Here is a 25837-nt window from a genome sequence, read left to right on the forward strand (position 1 = left end):
AAACCCAATTTTTATTCTCTTTGTTCATATTTCCAAAGCAGCGCTCCCATCATTCATGAAGACAAAGAAATGAAATGTAAAAACAGGCTCTGTTGGGTCAGCAATGTAGGAATGCCTTCATGCTCAGAGAAATCGACCCTGGATAATAAGGACTTTAACTGTTGTCAATGTTGATTATTGTTGCTATTGCTCTGCTGTTACTGTGGCAACACATACTCCGAATGTCAACTGACAATTATGATGAAACAAACACAACCGGGTCCAGCAGGGTACAGTACAGTACTTGTTCAGTGGGGGGAAAAAAACAATCTAAAAAAGACTGATTGAAAGAGAGTGCGTGAAAGGAGATCATGTTACGTATGAGTGACAGTCCTCTCACCATGCGTCATGGACACCGGCCTGACCCAACGCTCGCAGAGGAACTCGCACCCCTCCCAGGAACTCATCCCCGAACTTCAGGTTGCTGGCGTTCCACAGTTCCACCCTGAAAACACAACCACAATGCACAGTTCAACCCGAGGAGACGCTTTAAGTTCAGCACAGCACAGAATCCTCTACGGGCTCACCTCAGTGCCAGCTTGTCAACGTCCTCTTCTTCAACATCAAACTGACGCTTTGTGTAGCTTAACGGCCGCGTCACCTAGAAATGGAGGCAGAGTGAACATTTAGCATAAACCATGTGGAAGTCGGTATTTCCTCCTGGTGAGCTGAAGGGTCATCTACATCCAGAAAAACCGGCTGGTGGAAGCGGAGACAGAACATTGAGACTCAAACAATTAGTTGATTATTCAATCTAAACAAAATTTGTCTACAACAAAATTTATAATCGACTATTCGTTTCCGTTATGGTTTGAGCTTCTGAAATGTGAGGATTTTGTTTTTCTTTGTCAAAGATCTATTTTTTTCATGTTAGCTTAATAAAATAGATAATTGGCAGAATTATAAATCATGAAAATAATTGTAAGTTGCAGTCCTAATTGAGACATCAAGTGCTTTACTATTACATTGCAAAGCATAAGATGCTCTTTTGCAGTGTGGAAATCAGATTTTTCAATATTTTGTTGAAATGAGTCATTTTGTTTATAATTAGGCCAAAATAACCTAAAAAACAACTTTAAGCTCACTATCTGGCAGATTTGGATCAAAATAGTATATATCAGAGATCAGAATGTGACAGGGTAAGTTTGAAGCGATGACAAAACTAAAATCCCCCCCCCCCAAATAAAGGACAATCACATGACAGAGACATGATAAATGGACCGTGTTTGCGTGAGGATTGCTCAGAAGGGGGCTGCATGCAGAAAGCACCACAGGGCATGAGTCCTCTTCATGTGGTGGTCGGGAATAAATGAGACGGTCTTGTCGGATAGAAATCAATGGGCCATATTGTTTGGTGGTGGTTTGTCCGAATCAATCATACTCTTGTCCTGCTGTCTTCTAGTGCTGCAGCGGGGAGGCCACAGGGAGGAGCGACACAAAAATGTCAGAGCAGAGCGGCTGGTGAGCGAGGGTTAACGGGGGCAGTGTGAAAGGAAGTTTGTGTGAGTATGAAAAATATATATAAATATATATAATCATAAATAGAAATAAATGTGAACCATGAGAAGTTTTTGAAAAAGGTATGGTACAATATAGTATGGTACAATATAATATGAAACAAATATATATATATATATATATATATATATTTGTTTATCTTTGTGAAGCTGATTTTTACAATTTAGCTCATGTTATTATGCTAGCTTGCTGATGTTAATTACACAGCGCATGTTAAAGTTTGTTTATTAGCAAGAATTAATGTTATGTTTAGTAACTCAAGGCTACTGTGACTACTTTAGAGGTAAAAGCAATGAAAGCCAACGTTTTAATATCTAGGAACCTGAGCCTTTAGCTTGTTAATTGCGGAACATTTTAGTGGCTAACTACAGTGTGATGCTAACTGAGTATAGCCTTACAACATGTGCACTGCAGCCTGTGAAGATGATTACATTACAGCTTGCTCAGTTTAAAAGGAGAAGTACATTTTAAAGTAGCAAATAGACCCATGGAGCAACAAAATGGACACCAGAGGGAGAGATTTTTTTTTGTTACTTTATAAATTCTATGGTCAGTTGAAATTTGTCAGTGAAAATCTTTGAACAAATGTTTTAGTATCCAAATTTCAAACATGTTGCTGAATTGTTGACTGTGCCCAAATATCATATTTCATAACACCACTCAGTTTTGAATACATTTTTCTTTTATTAATACGAAGGTTATTATGGGTGGTTATTAAAGGCCCTGTACATCCACACACGTTTCCCAACTTATTCTGGTTACTTGTACCTCTGCTCAGATTGAAGTTGGGTAGAGCTGTGCTGGAATTACATCACCAAACGTCATTAACCAATAATAAAGATAAAGGTGTCACAACCCACCCACAACAGGTGCAATAAAATGATCAGGATGGACAGAGAGATGAGAGATGAAGCCCGGTTTGAGCACCCACATGCTAATTAGAAGAAATCTAATTAGGCCATGGGTGTGTAAGATACTTACATTAAACAAATCAACAATTACATATAGCTATATTGCTCAGGTGTCCACATAGGTTTTGAACCCACACTATACCTCTAGCTTTGACTGATACCCAACATGAAGACACAAATTACTGTTTAACAACTGAAGTAGATATATTTACCTCAAAATAGAAAACCTCCTCAAACTGTGGATTGTTAGTTTTCCTCTTCACTTTGGTCTTCTTGGCTTCCGACCTGAGGGAAGCAGAGAGGCAGAATGAGATAAAACCACATGTTAAAAGTTAGCATGGAAAACAAAGGTGTGTCAGGTGAAATCACGTCCAATCGTGTGAGCGATCTGACCTTGAAGGTCCTAGTAAGGAGACGGCAGCGTAGGGATCACATTGGCCGTTGACGATTGGAAGACCTTGGCACTCCAACACACTGTTTAGAAACACACACAAAACATTAATGAATAAGCGCACTACTGTACAAGCATAGGCACACAAACACACACACACACACACACACACACACCTGTAACACATTAACGTGATGCTAATTAGAACTGTGTGATCTCGTCTAATGCTCTACTCTGAATGACTTATCGCCTAAATGTCAGGGATGATGGTACTAAAATTTGAATGGTGTAATACATAAAATCTAATATAGACAAAAGCTTTTTACAAGGTGCTTTGACATTATCTTTACTAAGCTAAGGTATGTTTTACAACGCTAACGTAGCTTTGCTATGCTAAGTTAGGAGGAGCTAGCTTAGCTCTTTTTTCTTTTGGCAGCACCAAAAAAAGCAAGAAACAGCATAAAATGATCTCCAAATGCCAAGAGCTAGGGGCCATACAGAGCATGGAGAGTATAAGACTACTCTCGGAGGACTCTTAAAGCTTTATTAAGTTATCACAACATCAAATGACGAATGTAAAAGGGTCACCAGTCCTGCTGACCATTGACAATTGACATCCAATCCTCTGCCCACACAGGCAGCAGGAATCTCATTGCTCTCCATTGGGATGATAATTCTGATACTATCAGTTTGTTTTGGAGGCTTTCATCCCCCCAGTTGATAAAAAAGTGGCTTAATGCAGCTTTAATTTAACTTCAAAAATCCTAATTTGAAGTGCGAGCTCTGAAATGATTACAGAAGGTTCTCAGTAACACAGAGCTGGTAAACGAAAAGAAAACATGTGACACCCGTGACACTTGAACCTTACAAGATACAAGAACTTCACTGCTGCTATCCAATAGACCTTTTTCACAGGATATCCACATCACATGTGGACATTTACAAATCTATATTTGTGACGTGGGTATTAAACACATGAGCATACACTAAATTGTTTAATTGTTTAAGTGACAGAAAGAAAGCTTTTTTTTAACTGACCAAAAACTACATCTAAAGAAAGCCATCCACTCAACCGCCCCCTTTTCTCAGACATAAAACATCTGGTCCATTCATACTGCAGCTCCCTCCTACGCTGGGAGTCCTTGCACGTAGATTTAAGAGCTCTCCGAGAGTTTTCTTAGCATGTGAATACGGTCCCTGGTGTCAATGTTAGGTGTGTCTGTAAGAGCTGCAGAAACAGAGAGAGAGAGAGGACAGATGAAAAGAGATGGAGGGAAGTAATTCCATTTGAGCATCACACAGGATTTAAAATTGGCACAACTCTTCGCCAATTTTAAATCCTGTGTGATCCAGCAACTACAAACACAGCACAAAGACCACTTGAGAGCGGCCGGAGAACAAATAAAACGAAAAAGCATCGGAGAGCATATCTTCAGACTTCTGACTCTACAACAGAGGAATCAGACTGAGAACAAGGGAGATACAGGAAACAAAGATCAGAAGTGGAAACAAAGAAGAGAAAAAGCAGCAAAACGTCTTTCTTTTCCAGTTCTGCAGAAATTCTTGTTTCCAAATCAAATCACACACATTCATGCATATGCATGTATTCAATTAAATTCTACTTTGTTTGCTTTCTAATTGCCTACAACATAACAGTCTTGTCATTCCAAGGTAATTTTAATTGGCCGCTGTTTTATACACTATAAACATACAAGCAGACAGATATGTGCATTTTGTCTGTCTGTCTGTCTATATGTGTATCTATCCATCCATTCATCCATCCATCTATTCCTGTGTCCTGTGTCCAATGACATCATGCTGTAAGGGGATTAGAAAACGTTACAGGACACCCAGCGGAACGAATCACTTCCAGTGTGTCACGATGATGCACCACTACTCACACCGCATGATGAATTACACAGCAAATCTCAGCGCTGCCCACAACTGAACCGACTAAACACACACACACGCACGCACGCACACGCGCACACACACACACACACACACACACACACACACACACACACACACACACACACACACACACACACACACACACACACACACACACACACACTGGTTCCTAATAAAGAATAAGGAGAGGGCTGGGTTAAGCATCACTAATGCCAGAGCGCTTCCTGTCCAATAAGCTTGTTTATATAACCCCTGCTTGGCCTACTATCCAGCCCCCTCCTCTTTGTCTCTTCCTCTCTCACCACTGTGAGCTCTGACATGCCAGACAGTGGTGGTGAAGCAGACTTATTTGTTTTAGTCAACATTACTCATATTAGGTTAATGTGCTTCTTTATTGCGCCCACGTAACCTGTCAAAAACAATTTGGCTCAAATAAGAGGGAAATGAATTACATCATGGTGCCAAAACCACAGACAAAAAAAGCGGATGTGATTTTTGAGTCTGTCACTGACGGAGCACTATTGCAAGTAGGTGAAATATTAAATTAAAACAGAACAGGGACTTGCGTATCTTCCATGAGAAAGTAATGTGTTTGTTGTAAGATGTTTCTTGTTCTCAGATGTCATTCGTGGTACAAACCACAAGTTAACCACATCTTAAAAATTAAAAAGGACAAGTGAAACACGTATATTCAAAATATTACTTCAAGGGGAACTCCATCGATATTCACACATCCACGTCTGTTTACAGGTTTTGGATAGTTTTGTCTATCTGATGAGTCACCTGAGTCAGCATCAGTTGGGGCTGAAGTTTGAAAATGAAAGAAATCAGAAGGTGTGACATTAGAAAGAAGTGAGTCCTCCTTAGCCGCTCCTCATCTCTGCTTGAGGCTTGTGGTTTGAGGCTACATAGAAGAACACACCCGAGTGTTAGACCAAACTGTCGTTGGTCGAGTTGCATTGAGGGTATTGTAGGCGCCATGTTTTGACAAGGAAGAATGTGTGGAATCAAAAAGACATACATTTTGTTATTATTAAGCAAAGGTACAGTACTAGTATAAAGTACAAGTACTTGTTATGCAAAACACTGGCCACAGAGTTATATCATATACATTATATTATTTGGTTATCACTGATGCATTATTCTTTAAGTAGTATTTTATCGTTGTAGTTGTTTGAAGAAGTGCTGAATTTTTCTTATGTATTTTATATATTGTATTCTTATGTACATGTTACTTGAGGCTAAATGCATTGAATGTACACTCAGTTGACCTGCAATAAAACATGCTATGATAAACAACATTACTTCTCTTTGTCTAAAGACGATTTCTGTCAATCGGTTAGCTTGATCTGTAGAGCTGAATGGACGCAGCTCTCTCCCCGTCCCTCTGGTACACGTGTCTTCCTAGAGAAATCTGACCAGATGACCGGCTGCTCTAAGCTCCTTACCCACATTGGGCTCTGGGAACAGAGCCACGCTGGCTCGTCATTGGACTTTACTGCTGCATTACACAGAGGAAGAGCTGGAGAGCAAACAAGCATCCACAAATATTCACACACAGAATAATCCATCCACACCATAAGCATATCATTGATGCCAAACACTGAAGTTCACACATCACATGCGTGTACAAGAAGTATCTTTTAAACTCACACAGCAACACATGCACACTGACACAATGAAAAACGGAAGATTCAGGAGTCAATGACATCCACAACGTTTTGATTCACACGTTCAAAAACAGATTTATTCTAGACAACAAGCTCTAACCTCCAACCATCTCACTACCTGTCAAAAGCTGTTGTCGGGCAACAAGCCATGCACCTTAGAATGATTGGCTAAATGTATCCACTAAATAATGCCCTAGAAAATCCATGCCATTTAAACTACTTCCTTCCTGATTCAACAGCAGGTAAGTGTCCAAAATCTCACTTTACTTCTCACTATTGAGTATCCATTATATTGAGAATAGCAAATGAGTAAACAAGGGAGTGATTTCCAAAGTTTGATCTTCAGTGTTATGTAAAACAGCAGCACAATGTATTAAAAACAGGTGACGACAGACCACATGCGTGTACACTGCACTTGATTTAAATTTTACATTAACATCAGTTCACATATAGGTAACCATGCTCTACATAGTGTCAGGCCACCCTCTGTGAGGCTGTACTTTAGCACAGCGGTACGTCGAGCTAAATGCTCATGTCAGGATGCGAACATGTGCAGAAAGACCATACTAACATGCAGATGTTTAGCGGGTATAATGTGTGCCATGTTCACCAGCTTAGCTTAGCGTGTTAGCATGCTAACATTTGCTTGAATTAGCACTAAACACAAAGTACAGCTGCGGCTGATGGGAATGTAAATAAAGTCACATTTTGACTTCATGGTGGCACTAGAGGAAAAGTCAGTGGATCACCAAAGTCTGCAGGATACATCCTCTGGGGACCATGAATGTCGCTACAAAATGTTGTGGCATCCATCCAGTACTTTCAGAGATATTTCAGTTTGGACCAAAGTGGTGGACCAACTGACATTGCAGTCCCTAGAGCCTCATTGCCCACGTGGCTAAAAATAAAAGACATCAGCAGACAGTAGCAGTGACTAAAGCTTTGACAGAAAATGGATATTTCTCTGTAAACAGCAGAAAAGCAATCTTTGTGACTTCTTTTCTTCTGTTTACATGTATTTTTTATAAAACTGCACAAGTCAAATAAACATAAGGACTCTGTGTGTGTGTGTGTGTGTGTGCAGTCTCACCGTGTGGCTAGTTTATGGTTGATGACCCCACTGTCTGTGATGACTTCACTCAGACGCAGCTCCAGGTGCACTTTTCCCTGCAGAACACAAAACACACAAATGGATACTTTTTATGCACACACATTTGAATTTAAATGTTCAAGGTTCTGCAGAGTGCTAATGAGCACTTCAGCGTCTGTACAACACCGGCGTCCACCACACAGCCAGGTGCTCAGTGACAGGTGTAAACCATGCATTCGTCGTTTTGTTTGTGTGCGTGTGAAATAGAGCTGGCTTGTGACGCAAGACAAACTTCTGCTGACAACAGGAAACTTTATCCAATAAAAGAATGTTAGTTTTTAAGCTTGTTTTAGGCTTGGTGACAATCCATCTCTCACAATGAATAATCCAACAGGTTCAGCCATTGATTTCAACTCGTAAAAATATGTAATCCTTCAGGTTATCGGAAAACACAGCTGGTGGAGATCCCTTCAGAGATGCTTCACTCTTATATTGAATTGCAAGTTTATGAACTCTCTCAGTACTACCAAAAATAAAAATCCCAAACTTTTAGCTATACACGCATCATATAGTATCATATTCCAGTATGAGGCTGGAATTGGTTGAAACTGTTTTTCAGAAACCGCCTGATTACGGTAAGTATTAGCCAAGTAAACAGTCAACTAATAATTTGTCTTTGATAAATCCCCATACAACACAAAAAAAAAAAATGGCATTCCTCCACCAACAAAGACACTGTATGTAAATAGCTGCGAGCCTGAACGTCATGTTGAAGTTATTTCCCCTCTCTGAAGTGATTGGATTAATGACATAATGACAGTGTAGTGGTCCAGCTGTCGAGAAAAGCTCCAGTAATTAACAGCATCAGTATGCAAACTCACAAGCGGAGGGAACAAACACACGCACTTACACATGTGCGCACAGGCCAAACAATGTGTCCTCTATTGAAAAGAGAAGAGAGACACTCTATCTTCCTACTTCATTTGATCCATCTCCCTCGCTTTCTCTCTTTTCTCTCATTCTCTCACACATCCTTCCTCTCCCCGGCTCCACGGATGAATGTGTCTCTGTTTCAGATCGCTGCTCCAGGGCAACACACACCCATCTGTCTGCAGATGTTACTGTTCACTGTGTCTCCGACTGTGTGTGCAGTACCATGTGCCGGGTGTGTGCGTGCATGCGTGTGTGTAACCATGCCTGTGGGTGAGTGAGACTGCTGAAATACCGAATAGTAGAAAATGTTGCACATGTGTCAAATGAGCATGTAGGACAAGTGAGGGAAAAACGCAACAGCTCACAGCTGGATTACTAGAAGAAAAACAAAGCTAGTTTTCACTGTCTTTTAAGGTTGTAAGGTCAACTATTCATATGTGTGTCAAATTGCATTGACGACTTGCTGAGAATACCCAATGAGAGGTGCTAACTGCATGGCAGATGAAACCGCTGTCAATCACAGAAAGCTACTAAATTCACTTTTAAATGCTGCCATCAATTGTGCAAACTTTCCTCCACTTGTCAAAAACAGCAGCAGACTGGAAACTTGTCGGTTTTTCTTAGAGATCGACACACTTTATCATTTGTGTTGTTCCTAATGTTTGGACTTATGTTTGGATGTGCATTTGATTAACATTGTCAGAGATGTCAATGGTACCGAAGTAGAATAAAGAGCAAACATTGCAGATCAAACGATCAACACTTGAGATTTAAATGTTAACATTTCAGTCAACATTTCCGAAAAATAAAGGAGTGATTTGCTTTGATGTGCTTTTTTTTACTCCAACAGGTAAGAACCATGAATGTATTTCCTTAACATTCAGTGATATCCTATTATTATTCTCAACAGCCAATCGGAACCACAACCATGCGACCCGAACACACACACTTTACATTTTTATCACAGCCAGCTGTCATTAAAAGAAGTGAGAATGTGAAATATATAGTGATCTTGTTCACTCTTTCACCAGCTGATCACAAACTGAGCGAATGGGATCTAGAGTCCACACAGAGAGCCAGGTGACTTTGACCCTGCAGGCTCAGGTGTTTCAGGTGCACACACGCTGTGTTTGTTTGGGTTCTGCCCTGCTTCAAACATTAACATGCATAAACACTATCACACACCAATGCACGTACGGTATGCTGGTGTCTAAGGCTGGGTGTCGCATGAAACCCCAAAAATACATTTTCATACCTTAATTTAAGAAATATAATTCTTTTTAATAACAGGAGCCAAACTTCTCTCCAATTTTAAAGCCTGTTTATGTATCTTTTTCACAATGACAATTCGGGTTAAAATGCTAAAATGTAGTGTAACTGTAGAATAAGTATAGCAAGGTCATGTATGCAAGCAAAACAGCTCAAACCAGCTTAGTGATGTTGCCATCAACTAAACAATATCTATCCAAAACTTGCTAAGATTAGCTAACACTCATACCAGACTATGGAAGGTCGTATTAGCAAAACCCACGAGTGTATTGAAATTAGCAAGGGTGTGTTACTAATATCACCAGTACAGAGTCATATTATACTCGCCATTCTGCTATCTGAGTTTCTATAAAGGGAAAGGCTGCAATTCATGGCAGTTCATGGTCGTTCGGGGTAAAAGACAAAGCGGAATGCGTGACGTGACTCTGTTGTCGTACGGACGGAATTAGTGCATTGATGGCAGAACGGGGGAAATAAAAAAATTAAAAATCCAGTCTCTAATATAAGCCTGTCCCAAATAAAGGCCTGGCTCTTTCAGCCACGAACCCCGCCAATGAGGCAACCATTGAGAATTTGTGGAATTCTTACGTTAAATGTTGTCTAAACTAAGGCAGTACTACAAAAAGCTTAAAAGATCAAAGGATCAAACTAATCTGAGCAAGCGACCGACACCAGCACATTTTGGTCAATACCGAAACGTATCCAGCCCTAAGACTAAGTGTAATTTGGTATTTGGTTTCTGTGGAATAGCTGAGAAACAACAACTGGAGGATCTGCGATAGAAGAGGAAGAAAAAGAACAGAGAACAGTGCTTTGTTTTTAAAATGTGTGTGTGTGTGTGTGTGTGTGTGTGTGTGTGTGTGTGTGTGTTTTCTCTCTCTGTACTGACCTGCACTTCTGAGTCAGCGCTGACAGGTTGTAGCTGGAACCAGGTGTCTTTGCCGTGATATTTCTGCAGGTCCTCTTTCTTCACGGCAACTTTGCCTACACCCACACACACACACACACACACACACACACACACACACACACACACACACACACACACACACACACACACACACACACACATTAAAACACAAAGACAAATGAGCTCAAAACATAACTCACTTCACTAAAAAGATCTACGTGCTTCGATGCAAGCTTCAACAAACACTGGATGGATCACACACCTGCTGTCAATCCACACACCACATGTCTTTTTAATGCATGCAGGCACCTGTCGAAGAAATACTCACAAAGTGTACTGTTGGTGGCCTGGATATGACCCTGTCATTTCAACCCTGAAACTAACAAGTTACTTCTCTGTAAGCAACACCCATGAACACACAAACACACACACACACAGGAGCTGTTGATGATACAAATCACATCCTGAGAACGATTTTTCAGTTTGTGGTCGGTCACACAAATACAAACCCACCGATATTCACACTGACACACCCAATGACACTGACAAAAACATCCGCCCTCACACAAACAGACACACACCTTTTTGGTACTAAAAGTGTAACTGTAAGGGAACGTAAAGGAACAATTCGACAATTTCTGCAAGATGATTCTTGGTTTTATTAGCTTAGCATTAAAGACTGCAACATGGCTAGCCTGGTTGTGTCTAAAGATAACAAAGTCTGTATCTCACCTTTAAAAAGTCACTAATTTGAAGATATTGACTGCAATTAATGGTTGTTCGGATCCTTTTTAACCTATTTAACAGTAAATATTTTAAGATATAAAATATTTATGCTATTTAAGAATAGATATAGATATAAATGTTTAATTACAATAAACATTAACATTCATTTTTAATAGTGTTATTACTTGGCAAACACATTGTTTTGTTGCTGGGAAACCACTTAATTAAAAACAGTTTTTCAATATCGACTCAATATTTTCAATATCAATTAATCGAATCCCATGATCTATTTATAATACTGAAAAGCCCCTGCCACAATTTGCAAAGTGCAAGTTACAGTAATATATAATACAGAAAAACAGCAAATTATCAACATTTGTTCCTGATAAAATACTAAAATTGTTTCCTTATTTCTGTCGATCATGACATTGGAAACCGTGTTTTAGACATTTACATATTTTTTATTGTTTGAAATTTTAACGGTGTTAAATTCCAAATTCAAAGCATATCTATGACTGAGAGGTTGCCTCCACACGGCTCTCAACATGGCTGAGCAGCTGATGCACAATGTAAACAAAGCAAAGAGAAGTACAGATACCAACACAAACAGAGAGAGAGTGACTTCAGCAGCTGTTTACTCACCGATACTGGAGTCCCTCCTGAAGACGTCCCTGTCGAAGATGTAGAAGGAGAGGTGTCTGAAGCTACGTGGAATCTCACAGTAAAAGTCCTCCCCATAGAATGGACTGGAGGCGAGAGGAGACACAAGGCAAGCTGTGATTAGAGGCTCCGCTTGCCTGATTGAGCATGTTAAGTTAAGTTTGACATATTGAGTTGTTGAACGATGAGAAGAAAGCATGCTGAGAGGGAAAAAAAGAGGGAATTGACTCGGGGAAACAAAATCTCCTGTAGAAATGAAGTGGCGGCTTTTATATAACAATAACTGTCTAAAAGGAAAAACATATAACTGTGTATACTTTTTTTTAAAATAAGGAGATGCCCTGTCCAGCCAGCAAGATAAAGTTTCTATATGGAACTTTTAACTGGTTATGAAACAGTCTCAATATAATACTGATGCCTCTTTATGACCTAAGTAAACTAAACCATCAGTGAGAAGATTGTCTATTTCTGTATAGTTATACTAAATGCTCGTTATCGGTGCCACCGGGTCCAATTCTAGCAAAATCAGACGAATTCATTCAAGTTCACCAGAAACTCCTTGAGCTCAGACTCCAGCGGGGCCTCCAGCAGCGACCCCAGCAGGACGGGCCCAGATCCGGCTCCGCTGCAGCCTTCGCCCGGCAGCTGCTGGAGGCCCGGGACGTATTGCTGGGCCGGCTGGAGTTAAGGGAGACATGGGAGAACCAGAACCAGGACTAAGCAGGGCAGACTGTCAGACCCTGCTGCGGTTAAACGAGAGGTTTTCTAAAGGGACTCTGGTGCTCGGAAAGACTATAGCTATTGTGTTCACAGGGATGGCCAAAAACAACAGAAAATGAAAATTCCTCAAAGCAACTTTAAAGTGCGATAATCACATGTGAATGTGTTGTGTGTAACAACCTCTAACTCTCGTGCTCTCACTCATTCTTTATCCACTAACTAACTAACTGACTGATTGGTTAATCTGTAAACTATTCCTGCCTCTACCATAATATTTTGCAGTGTTGCTGTCTGACTATGTGTGTCAAACATCACAGACAAAATTCTTTCATCATTCTTGCCCAAAGATGATTGATTTTGTCCCTTGGCCAGACATAAGAAAAAGATCACATGCATTTACATCTTGCCATGAGTCATGTGGACTCTACAGCTCGCCTGCCTACAACAGTCGGCCTGTTTGTGACCATTGGCTGGAAGGTACATCAACTGCCATGCTCTGCCTTACCTAAACAACGGTCATAGATGAATTACTGCAATGAGAATCTCGTGAGCTGAGCCCTCAGGGTCGCTGCTGACAATTACTGACTTCATGTGTAACTCCTCAGACATTAAGACATTAAGACATACAGAGGGCTGGCGGATGGATAGGCAGGCAGGCAGAGCCGCATTTATGAGGAATCCTACAAATACGGGACCCTTAAATACATGTAATTACATTTTGTCAACTCTGTTTAGTCTGGTTTGATATATGATGGTATATTTACACTATCTATACAGAAGTCTGCTGTGTTTATAATAACACCTTGATACAGAGATATTCTGTGGCCAAAGAATGTACAGAATACATACAAAATTAGATCAAGCTTGTAAATAATATTTTTTTCATCTGTATTAAATACTATTGAAGTCCAATAGCATCACTTATGTCAACAAAAGATGGACTTATAACTAAAACTACAGCTCTAACCTGGTGGTATTACATGTTTAATCGTCCAGTTCATAAAGGCAGTGAGTTACTGTTTGTGAATAAAATGTGTTTTCATTTTTTGTACCGTCTCAACCTTTGACCGACAAGAAAGTGATTATAATTTGACTTTCACGATTGCACCTTTCTCTATATATGGACTGAACGGATGACAAACAAAAAAGGGTGGAGGGCCCCTGAACGTACCAAAGTGACTTCTCTATGATCTTGGTCCTGAAGACCTCTTCTTGGTCCAGGTTGACGGTGCAGTAGCAGTCCCTCATCCTGTTTGGCCCCGGGTACGGAGGGATGTTTTTTGCTTCTCCTGCACAAAGAGAAAGGAGAGGGGAGAGCGGGCAGTTATTATCTAGAAACGCTGTTGTAAGCAGTAACAATGTGTTTATTCAGGCACACCACTGTATATGATTACTTATTTATTAACACTGAAAGCATGCACGCAAAGTTTAAAAAGGAATGGTATTATGTAAGTTCACACCTGTTTTAGCTTTGAATAATCTGACCGCTGCACACATAATGAGCTTAGCTCTGCCAGGTAGACTTACTTCCTTTAAAGTGGACGGGAAAATATTAAGACATGCTCTCTGAAACAGACACACACATAACATGTGTGTTATGGTGAGTGTGTGAGTGTGTGAGTGCATGTGTGTTGTCAGATCTGTGAATGAAAGAATCTGCGTGGGACACTTGCTGAACCCCGCTGAAGCCCAATCTGTTCGTCAAACATGTGTGACAGATAGCACTCCCTTTGACAAAAATGTGGTCCGACCACCCACCGAGACACACACACACACACACACACAAAGGTGGTGCTCCACTCAATCCCTCGGGAGCAATACATACATTCTCCTTTATAAAGCCACGGATTCATGTTAGCCAGTACTCTGTTCACTTATTGGGTTTCTCTTCACCCTGAGGACCAACAAAACTCTGGAGTCTAAAGTTACTCGTGTGTGTCAGTGCAACGCTGTCACTGTTTGCTCCGATAACGCTCCATTATCTGCATGAGAATCGCATGCTGCCATTCAGCCGACATCTCGCACAGCTATTTCTGGTGTTAATGGAGTAACTTCTTCACAATGGCAGCATGAGTCTGCGGCTGGGTTACGATGTTTCTCTTTAAAATTGAAACCTCAACAACAGTGGTTCCCAACATCTTTGGGCTTGGAACGCCATAAAATCAAGCAGTGTCTACTTACGATTTTCCCCTGTCAAATTGTTTAATTTTAAAAGGGGAAAAATGTCCACTATCTTGCCTTTACCAAGAACAAAAAAACATTATATAACAAAAGAAAGTTTATAACAATACTGTCCTCTTGTGAGCCTTATTTATCTTTGGGAACAAGAGCTTTAGACAAACTGTAAGTAATGCAGTGAAAATATAACGCTGGTGTAGCTTTTTTTCTTGGTCCTTTGTTTTGGGGTGTTAACACTTCAAAATATTAACTTTAGAAAGAGCCAATCATGCTTCCTACAGTCAGTTCAATAAGAAAAAATGATGTTGCTGCACTAGGAAACAAGTCAGATATACTATAGAAATCCTGAGCTTTTTATTCACCACACTGCAGTCATCCAGCTCTGACGCCTCATGTTTGGGATTGCACAAGAACTGACTGACTCCTAACACAGAACCAGTTTCCTCAAAACTTGAGAAGGAAAAGTTAGTGTTGCAACAGTGAAAAGGAGTGGAAAAAAAAGGTGAGTTATCACATTCACGTCATGTCATGACGCACTCAATAACATGCAATTACACTGTTTGGATAAAACCTGTGATTTATTTACACACTGGTAGGTTTGTTCTGCAGACATGAGAACAATCAGTTAAGCAAAGGTCCTGCACTGAAATGTGACTATTACAAGTCTACGCCTTGTGATATTCTATATTTGTCTTGTTGTAAACCATGAAAAGTTGTTGTTGAAATCAATTGTTTTTCTTTGTAGCGTGATCCAGCTTATTCCTCTGTGCCATAGAGCTCCACTGTCCAAAAACGGTTAAAAACCCATATATGAGCAACACCATATCACTGGGTGTCATGGTCCCTGGTTATGAACATGGGCACTGTAGTTTATTTAGAGTCAATGTATAAATCCACAGCTAAAAGTAGTCCCCAACAAATGCACTATTTATTCATGTTTGAGTAATAATTGTTAAAAACTACAGAGCTCGGCTGTTTTAGGAAATTTCTTTTAAAAATGAAACTATTTATTTGTGACGCTTTGTTTTACAGATTTCCATTTCAAGTGAAGTGGCGGTTAATGTCGGTTTTGGAAAGTTGGAGACTTTGGTTGGGAAAAATAAGGAACAAATGCCAGGTGTATCTTTTTAGCTCTTCTAAGTGTTGGGATATGAAAGTCTTTGTCAGATACATAATTTCAATATACAATAAGAGTGACAAATGGCCAGTTATGACAGAGAGCTTAACTGGTACATCTCTACCTCTGATCCATAATTCTACAAAGAGGATGAACGTAAAACCGCGCTGAGATAAACAGAGGTGATTAAGTGTCTCTCTGTGGGGTTTGCGGCCCAACACGGTGTTATGACTTGTTCTCTGGAGGCTGATTTATACAGTATGTGGACCTTTACACCACAACAACATTCATTCAAAAATTAAAAAGACACCTGAGCTGTAAAACAACACACGCGCTCCGCTACTTCGATTTGTTGTTACAGAATCCGACTCCGCCTTTGTTTATGTGCGAGAGCAGAGCGGTGACGCAAGTCTCTCTTATCTCCGTCTTTATCCCTCATCTCCCCCGTTGTCTCCGATTCTCTCTCGTTTATTCTCCCACATTTATTTTATCTCCCTCCTGTAATCCTGCTCAATCACCTCTGCTGCTCCTGAATTTCCTCCAATCTCTTTTTTTCCTCCAGCTCTCATTCATGACCTGTGAGGTCTCTTGAGTGCACTATCCAAGTCATCCTAGTAACCAAAACATCATGGGATTACTACAGACAGCTTTCTCAGCTCTGTGTGTGTGTGTGTGTGTGTGTGTGTGTGTGTGTGTGTTTAATGACTCAATTTGCGTATAAACTAATCTCTGTGCCAAAATCGGAGCTACAGCAGAAAGTTTATATATTGTACATCACATACACAGTTCAAACACTGTTCGAGTGGTTAAACATGTATAAACACATTTCTACTCCAAATATTGTATTTATTTTTACATTACTGCTGAACTTTCTACAAACCCTCTTAGATTGATGAGTGCATTTTTTCTGCTTTTTTTTCTCCAGCAGCCAGAGGATTCAACTCTAATACGGCATGAAAATCAACTTGCGGAGACTTGAAACTAGCTTGAGATAAGTAATCCATCACAGTGAACATCTATTTGTCTTCAGTTGGAACGATGGACCGATGATGAGACTGTAACTTCCTTCAAATGAAAACACGAAACAAACAGAAATGGCATGTACCCATCATGATTTCCACATTGTTTTCATTGTTTGAGGTTTGACAAAATGTCAATAACATGGGATTAGTAACCCCTGTAATCCCTTTCACTACTTCCAAATGCATTACCACGCAATGTCAACATCGCTTTGACTTACAATGCAGTCTGCTATCAGGCTAAAAGATGCTAAAGAATCCAGTAATGTCTCCTGAGCAGAACAGAAATAACCACAGTTACAGGTTCAGAGTGACATCTTGCTGCTTCCTGTTTAGGGAGAGAAGGAAGTGACGGGCAGTTGTCTTTCTGGATGAGTCGATAAGCAGCAGAGTTTGTCAGTTTGAGGGTTTATTACAACGGTGATATTGCATGTGTGTGTTTATGTTTGATGGAGAGTGAGTCTGTTACAAAGGAAAGGATAAGCCTCTCCAGTGATCTGACGTTCAACACGTTAGATTAAAGACTTTATTATGAAACCAGAGGGTGTAATCCTCTGTCTCAGCACGTCTCTATATTTCTCTCTTACTTTCTTTTCATCCTGGTTCATGTGCTGCAGTTTTATTCTTTTTCTTTTTTGTCAGAACCCACTTTTTTTTTATCTATGTCGGGCTTGTATTGCATTGTCCCTTTCGCTTTCCTTTTCAAAATTAGCTTGAACCTAATTTTACTTTCCTCTATTTCTGGTTGCATCCTCTTTTTCATCTCTTTCTCTCGTTTACTTTCTCCAGAGACGGTGCGTTGTCTCTCCTCAAGATTCAAAATAAGCAGTAAATTAAAAAAACAACAACAGCAGCAGCGTTCTCTTTTCATCACTGCATCACTGCAGCTGCCCTTGGAGAATATCTTGCCCTAGTATCATGAGCAAAAACAGTGTAACGACACTTTGTTGGCACACCTGTGTGAGTGTGCTGAGGTGGTGTGTACGCTAAATTCGGGGGCTGCAGAGAAATAATGACGACAGGGCACTTCTACACATCAAAAGAAAGGTTGACTCCCACGCCTCATTCCTGCAGAGGAAAGTGAAGAAAAAGGAGGCGAAGACGGAAGAAAAGAGGAAGCACAAGTGATTTAAGCAACGTAACAGACCCGCTGAACGCGTAGCTTTGTTCCTCTTCCCCTGTTGGCTAGTCTCAGTCGGACACGCTTGTTTGTTACAGTTCCAGCTCGACTCGTTGTTCTGATCTTCTCTGACATGAACACATTCGAGGATACACAGACGTGAACGCTTTCAGTGGCTGTGCTAGCAGGCCTGGGAAACACAGGCTTTGAGGAAAGGAAAGAGAAGGGAGGGGGGCTGTTAGTGAGGAAAATACAAGCAGTGTACTCAATCAAGGGCGAGAGAGAGAGAGAGAGAGAGAGAGAGAGAGAGAGAGAGAGAGAGAGAGAGAGAGAGAGAGAGAGGGGGAGAGAAGTCAGTCAGATAGAAAACTGGAGAGTGGTTAGCTACAACAGGAAATGAGATGAGGGGAAAGGAATTCCAACTGAATCCAAGATGTAGTTTAAAGGCAGTGAATAACCCACCCCGTTACCCCTGAGTGTGTGTGTTTGTGTGTAAGAGAGAGAGACACCGTGAGAATGGAAAGAAGGACTGAAACTTGTAAGAGGACAATTTATTAACCCAGTTAATACTCAGTTCCTTTGATGGTCCTAATTAGAGACTCAAAACAAGAACTGAAATAAAACTGTAAGTCATTAGTGTCTTTCTGAAAATGACAAAACATAAAAACATTACACACACACACACACACACACACACACACAGACCCCTACACTGTGGATATATAGAGCAGTAGCTTTGATCCCACAGTAAAATATTCCTGTATCATTGAAACTAGGGCTGCAACTTGCATTTAGTTTCAATATTAGACAACAACACTCATTAACAGTGTTCAGATCCCCAAATCAGGTCTTCGAATGTTTCTCCTGCGATTTAGTAATGCAATTTTTATAAACCTGGAGCCTTGTGAGAGACAGATTAAAACAAGAATGGCTAAAGAAACAACCACATATCCTGACTTTTAGTCCCAATTGTGGGTCACACTCCAAAACCCTGAATCCTATACTTCCCATGATGCAACTAGATAATGTGGGTTTTTTTAGGCCTCCACTGCCTAAATCTTTCAAACGCAGACTTAAACCCACAAACAACACTGGGCTGTGATGCAAGTTTGGCGTAGTGGTTGCAATCAGAATTGCAGATCGTGTGAGGTCCAGTGGCTCTTTTCTTATGGACAGAAACCCACAGTACAAAAAGTAAATCAACCCAAAGTAAAAACACTTTAACGTGATTCGTACTGATGCTCGTACTGAATAAGAGTGCACAAATGCAGAAGCCTGAAAAACATCTTCAGCAAATGCGCCCAACTCAAACACAAATTAACTTAACACCCCTGAAAATAAAATAAGCAATACCATCATCGACAGGCAGCCACATACTTTGAACCCAGTCTTGCTCATCTTGAAACCCACAATCAATGAAAACCTGTTAACCTCTGAAACCCTCCACCTGCATCTTTCCAATATTCAAGGGTTAAGCTTGTCACAAATCGTCCACCAGCTGTGCTGAAGTTGTCGAGCAGCTTGAGGAGGATAAGCATGGAGGGGGAAAAAAAGGTTACAGTTAAAGACTGCACGCCCCAGTTTCTGTGATAAACCACCTTTCAGTTACTGATCAAACTCGCTCTCCATCTACTGCGTCCTGGAGCTAATGTTCAAACAGATTCGTTAGCCTCAATGGAAAACTTGAGAAGAAAACAAAAACAAAGTCACGTGAAGTGAAGTTACACTGTGTGTGGAAAATCTGCTCACATGATAGAAATCCGGGTCTGAAACCGGGTACCTTCCCCCAAGATGTGAGCGTGATCTTTCAGACCAGTGTGGTGTCATGGTGGAGTTAGTATGTACAGGGAGCTGGTTTCACAGCTTTACACGGCCCGTATACGTCCTGGTCACTTTAAACTTCCTCGTCCATTTACTCAATACTCTGTTTGTCTTTTAAAAACTTCTACAAAGATGTCAAATGAGTACAACTCTCCCCTACATACGCTCACAAACAGGCATGGCACACAATGACGAGGAGATATGATATCTTTTGCAAGCACAGGAAAGGGAGAGTAGGTCGGGTGTAAGTCCCTGTGTGTGGCAAGCTGACATTGCTGGTGTTGCCAGAGGAGAGCAACACTGTTGCGAAACCCCGATTTAATCAGCGTGCGCGGGGCCATTTGATACAGACATTTCTCACCACTTTCCTTTGGCTTTTTTTTCACAAGATGGAAACAATGTGGCAACGTGCTTCTGACACTTCTTGGCACTTTGGGTTTTCTCTCTCTCTGCTGAGCAGCATGGTGAGTGGAGGTCATCCCAGGGAGGGAGCCAGTCGACTTCCCCTACGGGGGCATGTGAAGGACATCCTGAAGGAGCTGCACTCCGGGTGCAGCCCTTTGTTTACCCCTGCTGACCCTGCATGCTGGCCATGCGCCGTTACTTCTCCAACGTTAACGCAACGTTACTGTACCCAGCCCGGATTATTCCACCAGCCTAAAGCCGCCCGGGCCGAAACACGGCCTGCGTCTTAACAGTCAACAAACATGTTTACAGCAAACGACTTCCAGAGAACTGGCCTTCTAGGACAAAATGGAGAACCTGCCGCATACGCCTGTACGTACACATACCCCCCCCCCCCCCCCCCCCCCCCCCACACACACACACACACACACACACACACACACACACACACCCACACACACACACCCACACACCACTTCTTTGAATTGAATCATAGCCTCATGAAATTGTTCTTAATAAATAACTAACAGAACCCTTCAACTAAATAAGAGCGGGAGTCCCACGCACACAAAACAATACATTGTTCCCCATCCCTCTCCTCATCACGCCATGTCTCATATTCAGTCTGGACAGGAGGGAGTTTGGGAACCTCTGTTGGCCAGCTGTCAAGGGAAGGAGGGAAGGAGGGGAGATGGGGGGGGTCTCTGTCACCACAAACTTTTCCCTCTCAGGCTCACCCGGCTCGAGACATCCAGCCCGTGCTGCCTGAATTCATCTGCCCGCTCCTGTTTTCCTCGACCTCGACCGCTTTACCTCCTCTACACCACATGTATGTATCCTACATACTCTTGTTCCAACGGGGTCAACGGCCTCGGCAGTCCAGGTGGAGTAGCTCACGGGGAGAACGGCACGTTTCGTGGAGATCATCTACTCTCAGGCCAATCCAATAACGCACTGGACTCTGGAAGGATCTAAACCTTTAATTTGGGATTAAACGGCAAATTGTGAATTTATTTTACTAAATAAGTCGTACACATTTACACAAACTAACGTATGGTTGGATGTGTTTTCCCAGCGCTCTGAATCTGTCAGAGTATGTCTAGCAGTTACAGAGAAGTCAAAAGCAGACATGCTTTTGCTAATGAGTGCAAAGTCACGACTCCAGCTGCGCCCCTGAGATTCCACCCGTCTCTCTGAGCGCGCTGACAGAGACACGGTCGCTGACGGATGAGTCACAGCCCGCTCCTGTATGTGAGGCACCTCCTCCGTCCCGCGCTCTGTGTCTCCCTACATCTGCTTTGCATTAGCCTGTTGCCATGCAGGAAAAAACACAATTCTTTTGTAGTCTGTTCCAGCTAATCGGGAAGTGAATTGGGGGGGATGTTTCCTGTTTCCTGCGCTCGCCAGACAGAACGGACTCGGGGCCCAGTAGCAGCGTTCGGTTTCCGAATCGTATGCGTTCCTCCGGGAAACTGAGGAGAGTCATCACCTGGTGGAGCACAACGATAATAAGTCCTCTCTCTCTCTCTTCTTCAGATATCTGGCAGACTATCAGCTCTGAGTCATCCGCCAGCCTCAGTCTCCTGCCAAAGGACAAGACTTCGGTGAAGACAATGTTGTGCGAGGGTTACATAGACATTACCAGGAGCAGAGCGCCATGGGGGTCAGACTGACAGCGAGTACGGATGCTGCTGCGTAACAAGGCGGAGTAAACTCTACTGTCGTCACCGTACAACATGAACAAGGGAACTCGAGGGTCCAGGCGTGGAAGTGACAACAACAGCAATGTTCTTCAACAAGTCGCGACATATTTATAAAGCTAGTTTCTAAAAAAACAATGTCATTTTGCCTGTGAAGGAATGTAACAAAGTACATTTGCTCAGGTACTGTACTTGAGTACAAATGTCAGTTACTTGTTCTTTCCTTAGGTATTTCCATTTGATGCCACTTTATACATCTACTCTCATTTATTTGACAGCTGTAAGTTACTCGTTACTACTGTTGCCACTTTTTTGTATTCAAAATGTCAGGAACTACTCAAAAGTTAGTTCAGGGTCATTTCTTTTTTTTGTCCAAGACCTAAAGATATTACATTTTCAATCATGAAAACTGAAAATCTTCCTATTTAAGAGGCAGTAAATAGCTATTTCTTGGCATTTTTGCTTGGAAAGATGATTTACAACATATGATGTTTGACTAATCGTAGCAGTTGTATATACTAGGTAAGATTTACGTCCACCTCAACAACTACAACAATAAAATGCTACATAAATCCATTAATACTAATTCAGTATAGAATAATAACTCACATGGGGCTTTTTTTCGGCATTGAGTGCTTTGAGTTTTGATACTTTATATAGATTTTAGGCATGCTACTTCTGGACTTCTGCTTAAGTAACATTTTAAAAACTAGATTTGAACTTGCAAAAGCATTTCACAGTGCAGTGTCGAGTCCATTACTTAAATAATGGATCTGAATACTTCCTGCACCACTGCACTTTGCTGGCCTGATTCGTAAGCAGGATTGTGTCTAGGAAAGATGTTCGCGGTCCTCCACTCATTCAGTTTTTATTCACAGGAACTCAACGCTGCTGGCTGACTGAACATTCATTCAGAAAGTGCAGCAATTGAACAAGGCCTTTGTGAGTTACCATTACAACTCCCCTCCAGCATATATCATCTCACTGGGGCCGGACTATTTGATCAACTCACGGTGGTTCTCCCTCCAGCTGTTTCCAGACAATATAAGCAGCAGGAAAGAGCTTAAAAGCACAGCCTAACTTTGTACATCAGCTCAACTGGAAAAGGTCTAAATGCTGGCTGGCATCATCACACAGCACCACAGCTTGTGTGTGTGTGTGTGTGTTTGTTGTCATTTGTTTTTCTCTGCTCATCCCTCCTGTCGCATGTTTGGAGTCAAAACAAACCAGACAGCGGAGCCAGGATGAATGGCCCGCCAGATGTCAGGGAAAAACTGCAGCAGACGCTTCCAAAACGTCCCGTGTTGACCCGAGATAACAGTTTGGAGCAGACAGGGGAAATGATTGTTTGCTTTGAATGTTTTGATGTGAAAAAGGCAAAACAACAAAATAAACACTATAGTAACATAGTACAGTAGTTACATTTACTATGATTGCAGGAACAATTGGTTGTCGGTGGACAGAAAATTAATTTCAATCAGCAATTTGTCATTAAAACACTTTTACAAATTCTCAGATTCTGGCTTCTCAAATATGAATTTCTGCAGCTTTTGTTGGTTTTAATTGACTGTAAAGATAAAATATTTGGCTTTTCAACTCTTGGTTGGATAAAACAAACTATTTGAAGACTATTTGAAAATAACGTTCAGAATACTTACAATAATGAAAATTGATAATGAAACGGTGATTTCTCCCTCCTGTTTTGATATTACTAGTATTTATTCCCCACAGTATTCTTCTTCTTCTTCTTCTTCTTCTTCTTCTTCTTCTTCTTCTATCTATTGTAATCCATGGGATGCAAGTGGTTGTAGTGTCCGTTATGCAATTACTACAGTTTTACAACAAACTAAATCAAGAAGAACAACTTCTTGCACAGACATGACAATTGCAAAAACACACAGGCCTCTCCACTTAATCCTCCATCGCAAACTGTACTCAGCCTCCTCAGATATGCATGCACCACATGCCTAGCTCCTACAAACCAGGGGTACTCACTGGAGACCAGCTAGATATCTAAAAATAGAAATCTGGGTTAACAATCAATAGCTAGACAGTTAGGCATAAAGCTGTTTCGAGGGGGGAGCTGAGAGAGAAGGGGGGTTGCAATAACATGAATGGGTCGCAGCAGCTAAAGGTGTTATAAAGGTTTATTTGAGCGTCTAGAAAGAGCATCTGGATATGGGCAGCTGTGGAGCCTTTATGTCGCACAGCCTGCTGAATATCAAGTCTCCATATGTGGACCCATAGCACACATGATTTGGATTCCTATGCCAGCTGCCAAATTCCCACAAGGCATTGAATTTCTCGATGAGGCTACTTTTTTTTTTTTACAATTTGCGGTTTACAGCGCTGAGAGGAAAGCGTGTGATTTGAATTACAATAACAGCAGGAACGAGACAGATCTGTACACCCCCACCCCCTCCAGCCCTCACTGCCTGCTTGGCCCGTTAACACGGAGCCATCCATTGAGGCGCTCAGACTGGGGGGTAGGGATTTTTGTGTTCTTACCTATTTTTATTTTAACGCTCTGGAAAACCCGGAGACCTTCCTCTTCTACCGCCATGCTTTCCCCGTGGCTCTTTCCCTTTAAACGACTAGATAAAGACAGTCCTCCACGGTGGTCGGTTCTGGCCTCTCCAGCGCACGGATAATCCAGGGGTTTTGCACATCTATGCTCTCCGGACAGCGATCACACTCCGGTCCCGATCACTGCTTCTGCTGGCTGGTTGAAGAACAAGCGGGCAGATTCAGCTTCAGTCCCTCAGCAGCAGCAGCAGCAGCAGCAGCAGCGCGCCAGTGGAGGTGTGGCTCCACACAACACCGCCCACACATGGTATGGAGGGTGATCCGTGCCACTAGGAGGCGAGGAAGTGGCGTCATTGAGGAAAATGAAGACACCCTCCCACTCTCCCAGTCAGAAAAATAAAGTATAGTAATGAAAATGATATAGTGGAAACTTACCAGTAAGTTAAACGGGATTTAGCTGTATAGCAGAAATGCATTCGTCTTCAAGATAAGATAAGATAGAATCGCAAGTGGCAGTACGAAGTTTGCCTGGGTCCAGACCTTTCAATCTGCCCACTCGTGCCCAATCGTGACATGAAACAGTGGTTTCACAGTTAAAAAGCAATTGACCAATGAGCGCTGCGGGGGGGGGGGGGGGGGGGGGGGGGGGGGGGGGGGGAATAACAATGAGCAAATCAGCTCAAGGGGCGGGACTAAGCTGCAGCGCTGTCGACGAGATGTCTTTTCAAGATCGCTTGACATCGTAGTGTATTTTTACTTTGCTCTGCTCCACTCTAAAAAAAACCGGTGTAACCATGTGACGATTTAACGATGTGACGATATGTTGGTCTCTAGTGATTGATTAGGAAGATCATATCATTTCCCATAAGTTACAGCATGGCAAATGAAAATATTAGTTTTTAGACAAAAAAGACCCCAAAAAAGATATTGACAGTGACTCAGTGAGAGCAAGATAGGTTTGTCATATTTCAGATTTAACAGATAACTGACGTATTTGCTCAATGAATATGCAGTATATGCTAGAATAGGTTGTAATAATGTTGACCAGAGAAGGGAAAATAACTTGTCAATCATCTCTTTTCTGTTTTTCGTATCACTGTCACTACTGTGTAATTGAAAATGACAGCTAGTTTCTCAAAACAGTGCTCAGATCAGTATGTCATGTCTAGTTCCAAAGGGCCTCAATGTGTGTAGTTATCT

At 41.6% G+C, this 25837-nt stretch overlaps 1 protein-coding gene across 2 annotated transcripts in view; it reads right to left on the reverse strand.

The window, feature by feature from the left end:
• The window catches only part of rasa3 (RAS p21 protein activator 3), a 34512-nt gene extending 9777 nt beyond the window's left edge, over positions 1–24735 (reverse strand). For both annotated transcript variants that reach the window (XM_079159636.1, XM_079159635.1), the window contains exons 1-9: positions 24620–24735; positions 13923–14040; positions 12014–12117; positions 10625–10719; positions 7534–7610; positions 2862–2942; positions 2681–2753; positions 567–640; positions 380–484 (exon numbers count right to left, since the gene is read on the reverse strand). In XM_079159636.1, coding sequence (XP_079015762.1) covers positions 380–484; positions 567–640; positions 2681–2753; positions 2862–2942; positions 7534–7610; positions 10625–10719; positions 12014–12117; positions 13923–14040; positions 24620–24674 — 782 coding nt within the window. In that variant the 5' untranslated portion in view covers positions 24675–24735. The remainder of the gene's footprint in view (positions 1–379; positions 485–566; positions 641–2680; positions 2754–2861; positions 2943–7533; positions 7611–10624; positions 10720–12013; positions 12118–13922; positions 14041–24619) is intronic.
• Between the last annotated feature and the right edge of the window lie 1102 nt (positions 24736–25837).

The sequence above is a fragment of the Pholis gunnellus genome (genome assembly GCF_910591455.1).
Source record: "Pholis gunnellus genome assembly, chromosome: 1".
NCBI classification, from domain to species: domain Eukaryota; kingdom Metazoa; phylum Chordata; class Actinopteri; order Perciformes; family Pholidae; genus Pholis; species Pholis gunnellus.